The sequence below is a fragment of the Stereum hirsutum genome (genome assembly GCF_000264905.1).
Source record: "Stereum hirsutum FP-91666 SS1 unplaced genomic scaffold STEHIscaffold_7, whole genome shotgun sequence".
Classification (NCBI taxonomy): Eukaryota; Fungi; Basidiomycota; class Agaricomycetes; order Russulales; family Stereaceae; genus Stereum; species Stereum hirsutum.
The window spans coordinates 607,008-617,969 of record NW_006763137.1 but is presented as its reverse complement, the minus strand read 5'-3'; the positions used below and the strand labels follow the sequence as shown (position 1 = coordinate 617,969).

Below are 10,962 nucleotides of genomic sequence, written 5' to 3'. Positions count from 1 at the left end.
CAACTCGGCCTGGATACGGGTCTGTCATCCTACTTCCCTAGTTTCGTTTCACGGTCTTTTACTTAGTGCACGAGAACTTGGGTATCAGCTCCATTTTCGAGTACAGTACGGTACGGTACAGGTCTCGTCCCTAGTTGCTTACTTGTAGATACGCAAGGCGCCCCTGGCTTCGCCGGCGCGGTATAAATATGTTGACTCAAAAAAAAAAAAAAAAAAAGATGTGCGGTGTGTCACGGTGGGGTGGCGTTGTGGCGCGTCGAGACCCCGAAAAAGGAAGAACGGGAGCCGGCCCGGGTGTTGCGGGGTCGATTTTGTGTCCGTCTAATCTTTGTTCTCCTTGTGCGCTTCAGTGTTGGCACTTGACCGTGCCAGACCCGGGGTCAGGCTGACGGGTCGAGAGGCCGAGCCGGGTCAGGTCAAGGTTTTCTTGACCCCCTGCAGCCTACCTTTTATGGTGGTCGGCAGCGTCGGCTCTGGACCAAATGCTGGCACATTCTGGAAAATGCCTTATTTTGGTATATTTCGGGGCCACATCACCAAGTGGCGCCGCAGACTTGACTGGGTCTGACCTGGTCTGACCCCGCCGGGTCGGGTCGCTCGGCTGACCTGACCCCGACCACTGGTCAAAGGTCGAGTGACAACACTGGCGCGCTTGATGCGCCGTCCAATTAGCGCCGTGCCTCGAATGCGCCTCGACGTCCTCGACCTCGCTCGCCACCTCGCCTTTGACGCGTGTCCGTCGATGTGGCCCTCAACGTCGACTCCTCGAGGCCAACTTGGATCGTCCTCGAGGAAAGGTTTTCTCCTGTCTTTATCGTGCAATGTTGGCCCCGAACCGACGTCATCTCGCCTCCAACAACCCATCCAAAGCCGCTCCTCCCACCACTCCTCATTACTCTCTTCTTCTCCCCACCTTCCAATCTCCTCTTCTCCCCACATGCTAATATCCTCTTCTGCGTACTTGCCCCGGCTACCTAATCTTCCCCATCGCGCCCAGTCACCCAAGCAAGGGTCCGGCAACTCAATCAACAGTCATCGATGATTCAAAGCGTCTCCATCTAATCCTCTTTCTGCTTGTCAGCTGACCCGGATCAAGCGGTGTTACGTCCGACTCGAACATATGTAAGACACACATCAGGCCTCAGGATGCAAGATATGTGCGAGTTCGAGTTGGGACTTACTGTGTCAACAATATTAATGTCGGGGTCACTGTTCTGCTTTGGACGCACTCGATTCTATGTATGGCTTGCCCTTGTCCTGTTCCAATGCTCTCGTCTCGTCCGTTAATAATTCTTGCCAGTTCGACCTCTCAGTCTCGGGTCTTGAGTAATGAGCTTATCAACTTGAATCCTAACATTCTCAGTTACACGACTACTAGTACCGCGAACCGCGACTACTTATAAGTAGCTCATCTCGCTCGTCCATGCTGCCTCGAGCTCATCGACCAGCTCTGATACATCATGATGATGGCCCTTCACCTTAGACTGTCACTTCCCGGCTTGTTACAATAGTCTGGATATAACTCAGGCTATACAGTAGGTGGACCCTCGATCGCGGAAATCCTCGTCTCCGTCTCTCCGTCTCCGTCTCGTTCCTCGTCCTCGGTTTCTGGAGTCGACTTTCTCAGCCTGCCAGGCATACGACGCGAACATGGACACTCGACGCCAGCGCACAATTAACTCACTCGCATTAAAAGCAAGCTATAGGCTACACCCTCGAGCGCTAGCGCTCTGCCTCGAGCTCTATAAATCTCCGCGTTATCTCCGCCGATACATACATACATACACTGTACCGAGCCGTTCCGGCGCAGGAAGCATGCCTGTGCCTATACCTGCCTATACATGATGAGCTGTGGACCGAGAGCTCCTGAGTGGCGCGCATGAACGAACATACTCACGCCCCTTACTCGACCCAGTCCTGTCTTACCAATATCTTCCCTTCTCTGCCGAGTAAGTAGTGTCGACGCGAACAAACCAAAAAAAAAAAGGTGCATCTGCTCGTATGGCAGCACGGGGCATGTCCGGACTCGAACCGGATGGATGGCGACATCATAAGATGGACAGCAGACAATGCTTTATGCTGTGCGAATGTGTTAACCAGGTACACCACATGTCCGTAGTTATACTCATGGAGACCTTTTTGATCTACTACTACTCTTCGTTCCTTTGTGAGCTCAGAGCTGTGTGCTTGGGTGGCGCCGCACGCGTACGAACATACTCATGCCCCTCACTCGACCCAGTCCTGTCTTACCGGTATCTTTCTTTCTCTGCCGATCAGTGTCGATGCGAAAAAAAAAAAAACGAAAAAGGTTGCCTATGCGGATTCTGTACAGGACATGTCCGGACTCGAACCGGATGAACGACAACATCATAAGATGGACGGTATTCACATTGTGCGAATGTGTTAACCAGGTACACCACATGTCCGTACCTATACCCATACATACCTTTTTTTTCATTTACTACGTTTGTTCCTTTGTACGGTGTGGACAGAGCATGCGGGTACCTAAGCTCTTGAGTGGCGCGCACGAACGAACATGCTTACTCACTCACGCCCCTTACTCGACCCAGTGCTAGTAACTCATTAATATCTTTCCTTCTCTGCCGATCAGTGTCGATGCGAACAAAACAAAAAAAGGTTGCCTATGCGGATTCTGCACAGGACATGCCCGGAATCGAACCGGATACTTTCGCACATCATGCGGGCGCTATGGATTGGGTCCTCATATTGGGCGAATGTGTTAACCAAGTACACCACACGTCCGTACATACCGTTCTATCTTCTATGATTCTATACAAAATCTTTTTGTTGCTCCTTTGTGCGCTGTGAGCCTAGAGCTCTTGAGCGCCACACGACTGTACGAAACATACTCACGCCACTCGCTCGAGCGAGTCATGACGTCACTGTATTTGTCGAGACACCGGGCAACGCCCGAGAAAACGCTCTTTGGGAGGTACGTCCACACTTAGATATTCAATAGCGGTGAGCGCTGAGCGTTCCTGACCTATAGAGAGAACCCAAATGCCACTATCCGAAAAGGAAAGCGCAGAAGAACACGGATCGAATTTGTTCGTGTCTTTGTTCGTCTAAACGTCAACGGCGACTCAGACTCATCGGACTCACCCAAAAAGTCTACGTCATCTGTGTCACTGGTGCTGTCCCTTCTTCTCGTCTGTCTCTGTCCGAATCTCTAGTTCCACCGCGGAGTCGTCAATAGCCTGCTCAACCTCCGCGGCCCTGACAAACATACACGTCGCACCATCGTCCGGGACGACTCGCATCCGAGAGCGTCTATGTGACGATTCGTGATTGTTCTCTTATAACTTACGGCTCGGGCTTCACTGCAAAATAAAGCATTCGTGTCGTACTGTACTTACCCTCGGTACGTTCCTCTTTCCGTTCCCTGCAGAACACCCGGACCCAGGCGCTACGGGCCCAAGTCCAAACGCCGACATGCCCCATGGGTATCCAAGGAGCTCTGAAGCTAATTTCGCTATCAGTGGCTTCGCCTTTGTGGCTGACTACCGTAGCGTTAAAGTTCTGTTCAACAAGCGCGCTAATTTTTGCCCGTCGACAGAGCGCTGAACTCGGACCTCGATGCGGTGTCAGCCAGCCTTGTTCCGACTCCTTTGCCTTTCGGGACAGGTTTTGTGGCAGGTCGGGCTCGGAGACGGGGACGGGGACGGGGACGGGGACGGGGACGGGGACGGGGACGGGGGCGGAGGCGGAGGCGGAGATGGAACGGGCTGCGTCACCGATGTGTGCCGATTGGGACGGGCCCGTAGTTCACCGTCGCCGTTGGAAACATAGCGATGAGCTCCACCGTCATCATCACGGTACTCCTGGAAGAGCACGGCCAGACGTAGGTCGCCGTAGGTCGGACGACGTCGACTGGCGGTGCTCGTGGTAGCCTCGGAAGATATGCTGTGGGTAATATGCTCTTTCCTACGAACAGCTCCCATCTGATTCCATTCCATGCAATGCCAATGTCCGCAGATATCCTTGTCATCGAGCATGGAATACCGAACATTTCCCGAGTGTAAGAATAGAGACAACTGCGGGGACAACGGCTCGATTTAGGGAGGGTCAGTTTGGCGTTTCGGTCTTCGTGGAATATGCGGCTTCAATCACGGTTCCAAGTTGATGCTCGTAGACATGGTATCTTGCGGGGAAGTGATCATGATTAGGCATCCTCATCTAGCCTTATGGACCATGGTACTTGAACTGACCTGCCCTGCCCTGCCCTGCCCTACCTTATTACCCCTTCGGGCTTCCTTAACAATGACGCTACTAATTTTTGACTGAGATATAATAGCACAACACTCTACCCGATCCTTCCCCGCCTCGATATCAACCAACGTTTCGCTAATCTTGGACGCATCGGGCGGCGAGCCCAGATTGCCAACATACAGTATCCCCCGGGATATACATACATACACGATTTGATGATCCCTAAATAACAAACCCTTTTGTCTCATCCATGGCTCGGATCGGTCTCGCGCGGTGCCCTTGGACGGCCGCTATGTCCGGGTCTTTTCTGAGCGCGTGAGTACTCTACTAATCACCGTCGTCTCCATGAACTTCCCTTCCAAGGGACACGCAACACGCATTCGTCTCCGCTTCAAACTATGTCTGTTAGAATGAGAACTCCCTTTTCGACATGGCTGGGGCCCAAAATACTGATGAGGTGTTGCAAACAGAAACTCCAACACGGACTTGGACATGTCCGGAATTGAACCGGATACCTTTCGCAACATATGTTACACAGGGGATGTTGTCATGCGAAGCGAACGTGATAACCAATTACACCACATGCCCTTTGTGGGCTGTAAATGGCGTGGTAAATCACACAAGAAGACGAAACAAAGGAAGGGGTCAGGCCAGTGGCAGCAATCGGGTGGCGTAAGAAGGAATGGTCGAGTGTGGCGCCACTTGTAAGTACGTGGCCTACTTCAAGTCGTGGACTAGTACCTTGTCGGATCGTCACTACAGACCATTAGATGGCCGTCGGCAAAAAAGTACCAGTGACCTCAGCTAGTAGGGGCATGGTCGGGCTCGAACCGGACGTCTTTCGCAGGTGTAATGATAATGGGGTTCCAGGAAGTTTCCCTTTCCACAATGAGCGAATGTGTTATCCAGTTACACCACATGCCCGGTAGAATAGTGTTATCATGTGTCCTGAGCTGAAGAACAGAATGACGGGCGGGCGCAACCAAGGAAGGTATTCGAGTGGCGCAACGAGGAACAGCGACTCGGGGTGGGTCTCGTCAGATCGTTGCATATGCAGAATCCTAAAAATTTAGTGTACTTCTCGAGTAGTTGCAACTGCCGGGGACATAAAGCGCAATGTAAAACGGTGCTCGTACTTTACAAAATTATGTGACCAGAGCGCAAACGGACGGGGCATGCCCGGACTCGAACCGGACACTTTTCACAAAGCATTGAGACTATGGTCCCGCAGAATGCAATATGAACGTGATAACCAGATACACCATATGCCCGTTGGAATAGGGTTGCGTGTCCTGAATGAAAAACACAATGCAAGGCAGGCGTGACTGCCAACAAAGCAAGGAACTCGAGTGGCGCAAGAAGGAACACTGGCACCGACTCGGGGTGCGTCTCGTTAGGTCGTTGCATATACAAGATATCGAAAATTCCGTGGACTTCTCGAGTAGTTGAAACTGCCTGGGCTATCCGAGTTCAAATAAAAAACCCAAAGTAAAACAGTGCTCGTAGTTCACGAAAAGGATGTGACTGAGGCCTACACTGCATGCGCGGACTCGAACCGGGCGCCGTTCACAAAGCATTGAGACGACAGTCCCGAGGTAGCATGAACGCGATAACCAGATACACCAGATGCCCGTTGATTAGTATGATATGCCGAGAACAGGAATGATGAGGTGAGATAAAGGAATTCGGGTGGCGCAACTTGAAGAAGGATGGTCGTGTGACCTGACAATCTCTCTAGAAGCAGACAATATCGCTCGTATACAGCACATCCATAATAAATGCGAGCAGCTCCAACGTGTCGGCGCTCAAACCCGAGCTTGGCCTTAGCCCCTCAAGGAAACAAAAAAACAAAAAAACAATGCTTCAAGCACAAATATAGGCCACAGTCGGAATCAAACCGAACATCTTTCGCAGACGCTAATGAGAGCGGCCACGAACGTGTTATTCAGTTACACCATATGCCCGTTGAAACGGTGTCGCATTTTCTGGGGTTCGAGAGAACAGACTCGGAAGAAGAGACGTGGGACAAAGGAGGCGCCACATGGCGGTGATCGAGTGGCGTAAGAAGGATGGGCGCTGTGTTTCGCGTGGCGTGGCTTGCACCTTGTTCGGAGATTTTGAGCGACGTCCACCATATGAGAAACAAAAGCCAACGATTGAAAAGCCAGGATCCAGACATGAATACCTTAGCAGGAGTTATTGACTTACAACCGACCAGCACCAGGTCAATACGATCGGCCCAACGCCTCGCTCGAGAGTAGAAGACACAAATTAAAGCAGATAATGATAGTTCGAAAGCAATGAGAGCAGAACATGCACAGTTCACCGTGTGGAGGGAGAAATTAGATGCGATGCGACTGTTTAAACGAGTCCAACGTTCATAGCGGCAATGGCGACGATCCCATCGAGGAGTGAGATAGGCCAGGCAGTGGAATGTCAAATGATACAGATGTGGATACATGGTCCAAAAGGAGATGAAGCAAAGCGAAACGAGAGATTAGGACGGATATGTTGCCGTTATTAGATGCGATGAATGACCGAAGGAAAAATCCTACGTGATGGTCGTTAGTAAATGGGCCACACAACCTACAAAGTGGAAGCATGATGAGAAGGGCCACAAACACTTACCCCAATATACCCGTGAGCGTAATGATAAGTGCCCAAACCAAAGGAATCCACCTATCGGTACATCACAACATTGTGTCAGCTCCTCTCCGCCAAGTCATACCAAAAGACGAGAACCGAGAAGATTACGCACGTAGACATCTGAAATTTACCCGCACTATACAACCCCGCCAACATATAGCCCACCAGCACACTCTCCAATACTGCCGCAAACACGCTTCCCGCCAAAAACGTGAACAAAATCAAAATCGCATACGTCAACCTCGACCTCTTTGGGTTCTTCGGCTGATGAGCGAGGAACGGACCTCCTACCGCTCCCGAACGTCGCGAGTGAGACATACTGGAGCGGTATGCGGCATGCGAGCGCGATTGGGGGCGCGAGGCTTCGGGGGAGAGGGTTATGCGTGGAGTTGGTGGGAAGGAGTGGAATGATGGGGATCGAGAGGTTGGGGACTGAGATTGTGGAGAGGATGGGAAGAGGAAGGCGGCGGATTGAGGGCTTGAGCTGGCGATGGGTGTAAGTTCCATATCGCCTCGTCCAGTCCGTCCATCCGTGAACCCTCTCGTAGTCACTTCTGGTGTCCTCTCAGCCTCGCGTTCTTCCAACTCGTGCGAGGTAAGCAGTGGCGAGTTCGGTAACCTCTGGTGCGGACCTGGTGGTCTGGGAGGACTTCTGCGCAGTCCGTTGATGGTCGACCGAGCACGTGAAGAGAATGAGAAAGAAGATAGTGTTCGGGGTTCAGCGTGTGCAAGATCCAAAGAAGAGGCTGGTCGAGGAGGGAATACTATGTTCATGAAGGCATAGACGCCACACATGACGAAGAGTGGTGTATGAAGGATGAGGGTCCAGTAAAAGGTGTATCTAAAGATATCTGAGCAGACAAAGGTTCAAGTTTTCAGGTTAGATGGCTGAGAGACGATGAATAGTAGAAGTTGAGGATTGAATACTTGCCGTTAGCTTCATGGAGGTACTGCCCACCGGGTCGAATGGGGTCGAGATTCTGGAAGCCTTCGATGGCTGGGTTGTATAGAGCGGGCCACCCTGGCGCTTGGGACGAGATACCGCCCACCATCGTCGACGGTTAATCGACGGTGGCCACCTCGCTGCAGGTGAATTGAGATGTGTGTCGAAAGGCAAGAGACGAAAGCTTGGGGGGGTACGAACGCGACCGGAGGAAGTCCCTATGGCTGATGTATTATCAAATTAATTACAGTGGCGCACAAAAAGAATGCAGGTGGCACTGTGGCCCCGACCATGATCCGAGGTTTTTTCAGTCATGCTATATGATCTTGCTTGGCTTTTTGCATCATAGAATGGGCCTATATGTGGTGCCTTCAGAATGTGTAAGGTCTGTATGATTAGCCATAAATATAGTTATAGAATGCCTGATTTGAATATAATCGTCGATTTTCCGATATATTTGCTTGCACTTGGAAGACCTCATCAAATCAGATGAACCAAAGTGTTGAAATGATATTGAGAAGGTATATTACAAGATTGGGTATGTGGCTGGACAGTATAAAAATCATGTGTGATTCTGGCTAGGAGAGACATTCTTGCAACAAAATGCAGATATCATCGTAGTGTTCCAGAATATGCAGGCTATACCATACCCTACTATACATAACCCATGAAGAAGGTACAATGTAGGATGGAATCATTCATAGGGTATTTCGAGTGGTTACCACTGCTACTGTGTCTTCTGCAGGCTTTTGCTGCTCCCTGCATTTTGTTGCAAAAATGTCCCTCCTAGCCAGAATCACACATGATTTTTATACAGTCCAGTCGTATACCCAATCTTGTAATATACCTTCTGAATATTATTTCAACACTTTGTTTCATCTGATTTGATGAGGTCTTCCAAGTGCAAGCAAATATATCGGAAAATCGACGATTATATTCAAATCAGGCATTCTATAACTATATTTATGGCTAATCATACAGACCTTACACATTCTGAAGGCACCACATATAGGCCCATTCTATGATGCAAAAAGCCAAGCAAGATCATATAGCATGACTGAAAAAACCTCGGATCATGGTCGGGGCCACAGTGCCACCTGCATTCTTTTTGTGCGCCACTGTATGTGTTGAGCAAAATTACGGGCATGTGGTGTAGTTGGTTATCACGTTCGCTTCGCATGCGAAAGGTGTCCGGTTCAATTCCGGACATGTCCATAATCCATAAGCTTTACTTTTCCTTGTTGTATCGCTTCTGTAGCTCCCGAACGTCTTCGAAGCTTCAAGCTCAACTAAGGGCACCTCCAAGTCTTGAGTGACTTTCTTCCATTGCTTTTTCTCCACCCATAGTGTTGTCGTGGCGAGTTCAACGGCATTTATTCTGCCTCTTCCGAAGAACTGAAGAATTCAATAGCTATCGTTTTCAACTTACTGACCCCCTGCGAGACTACCATTAGGCTTAGTAAGTTGACAGCAACATATTCTTTTCACTCGCGAGTTGCGCTCACCAATACACCCTTGATGAACTAGGCATCCTTTTGCCCGGTATCACTGTCCATCAATAATAGCAACAGCTTGGCAGACATCGAAATGCGTCCCCAACGAGGTTCTAGGCCACACCATCACCGTCGCTCGAAATCGCTTGCACCTTTTACTCTCCGAGTTGGCATCGGAGATACCTGGGCCGAATAGCATGCAGCACCGTTCGCCTCCCACGCGTTTGCTTGGGATGTCTCTTTTTCTACAATCGCTATGGCACACTGGTCTGTGGATGCTCTATGCATGCATTGGCCCACGCTTTTCTGCTCTGCACACCGGGCCCATGATCTAATATATGTTCGACCTGCTCGATCTAACCTCTGGTTTCTATCGCCAGGAATATATATATATTCTTGGCCGTATTCTACACCTAAATCTTGTGACGGATAAGGTTTGACGGTTGCGGTGGATGCTTGTAGGTCCTTGTAGACGCTCAAATAGGGGGCTTACACGAGGCTGGTGGGAATGCTAGGAAGGGTACAACAGGGTTCCTCCCCTCTGCCCAAGTCGTCTCTCTATCTCAGCCTTCAAACCCTCATCGCCCTCGGCGAGGCATTCTCTATCGATCAGGCTTGTTCTCTTTGTACTTCGAGCTACTTTCACAAGACTCCTCTCGCGATATCACTCCTATGGCAGAGTCTCAACTTGTGTCGGTCACTGCACAACGCGTCTCCGAGAATTGTGAGACTTTCTCATGGTCTTCGTGGCGATCGTGATCAATGTCACTGATGAGCGGACTCTTCCTCCTTGTCATGTCCTCTGTGATCCTTAGTCTGCGACCCAGATGCAAACAGGTTGTTCATCTCTTGCGACGGAGTCCTTTTTCGTGTCCATGGAAAGTACCTGGACGTGAACGCTAGAGGTTTCGATTCAGGAGACCTTCCTCAATCAACGACCGGGCCCGGAGAAATTCAGCCCCCTGGCCTTACGGAAAATTCGAACGTACTGGACCTTCTCTTCCAGCATGTCTACCCTCGGACGCACCCTCAGCTCGACAAAACCAGCTTTGATGTGCTCGCGGAACTGGCAGAGGCGGCAGAAAAATATCAGGTTTATTCGGCCATGGAGGTCTGCAGGCTTCTCATGAAGTGAGTTTGCCTCTGTATCTATGGTATATCGTGGAAACTTTGTGTATTCGGTGCTAACAATGAAAATAGGAAAGCTAGATCTGTTCACCCACTCAGAGTCCTTGCTTATGCTGCGACGCATGACTACCCAGAGGTCGCAGACCTAGCTGCACTCCCCGCTCTCGCTGCGAACGCGGATGGCGCTGTACGAATACTGCCGATAGAGCACTTCGTCACTTGGGTACGCAAGCGAATGACTTCCAGCTGTCGCAGTTGTATATTCATTGACTCGTGTCTATCTTTGAACTAAAGGTTAGATACAGGGACGCGTGGGTATCAGCTCTGCGAACTTTCGCGCAGACTCATCTTCACGTGGACATCCCCAGTCACCATCACAACAACGATTACAGATACAGCACAATTTGCACCTTTTTGGACACTCTACGCCCCCAGGTAATGAGAGACATAGTCGATGGTGTTCAGAGGTTCCACGATATCCAAGCATGGAAGGCATTACGTCTCACCAGCGGTACCTGCTCT

At 50.4% G+C, this 10,962-nt stretch overlaps 1 protein-coding gene, 4 non-coding genes and 1 pseudogene across 6 annotated transcripts; 1 reads left to right on the top strand and 5 right to left on the bottom strand.

The window, feature by feature from the left end:
- Nucleotides 1-2,659: 2,659 nt before the first annotated feature.
- Nucleotides 2,660-2,763, bottom strand: STEHIDRAFT_t149. The gene has a single exon. It is a non-coding gene; the product is annotated as a tRNA-Ile (tRNA).
- Nucleotides 2,764-4,717: 1,954 nt separating this feature from the next.
- On the bottom strand, nucleotides 4,718-4,818 carry STEHIDRAFT_t148. The gene has a single exon. It is a non-coding gene; the product is annotated as a tRNA-Ala (tRNA).
- Nucleotides 4,819-5,040: 222 nt separating this feature from the next.
- On the bottom strand, nucleotides 5,041-5,154 carry STEHIDRAFT_t147. The gene has a single exon. It is a non-coding gene; the product is annotated as a tRNA-Asn (tRNA).
- A 246-nt stretch (nucleotides 5,155-5,400) lies between these two features.
- Nucleotides 5,401-5,501, bottom strand: STEHIDRAFT_t146 (annotated as a pseudogene). The gene has a single exon. The product of its transcript is annotated as a tRNA-OTHER (tRNA).
- A 1,027-nt stretch (nucleotides 5,502-6,528) lies between these two features.
- On the bottom strand, nucleotides 6,529-7,928 carry STEHIDRAFT_168491 (uncharacterized protein; the record flags this gene model as incomplete). The annotated part of the gene is made up of 4 exons (XM_007304147.1): nucleotides 6,529-6,781; nucleotides 6,859-6,909; nucleotides 6,985-7,717; nucleotides 7,804-7,928. The coding sequence occupies 4 exons, from the start codon at nucleotides 7,926-7,928 to the stop codon at nucleotides 6,728-6,730; spliced, it is 963 nt and encodes a 320-aa protein (XP_007304209.1). The 3' UTR covers nucleotides 6,529-6,727.
- Nucleotides 7,929-8,960: 1,032 nt separating this feature from the next.
- STEHIDRAFT_t161 lies at nucleotides 8,961-9,034 on the top strand. The gene has a single exon. It is a non-coding gene; the product is annotated as a tRNA-Ala (tRNA).
- The last annotated feature ends 1,928 nt before the right edge of the window (nucleotides 9,035-10,962 follow it).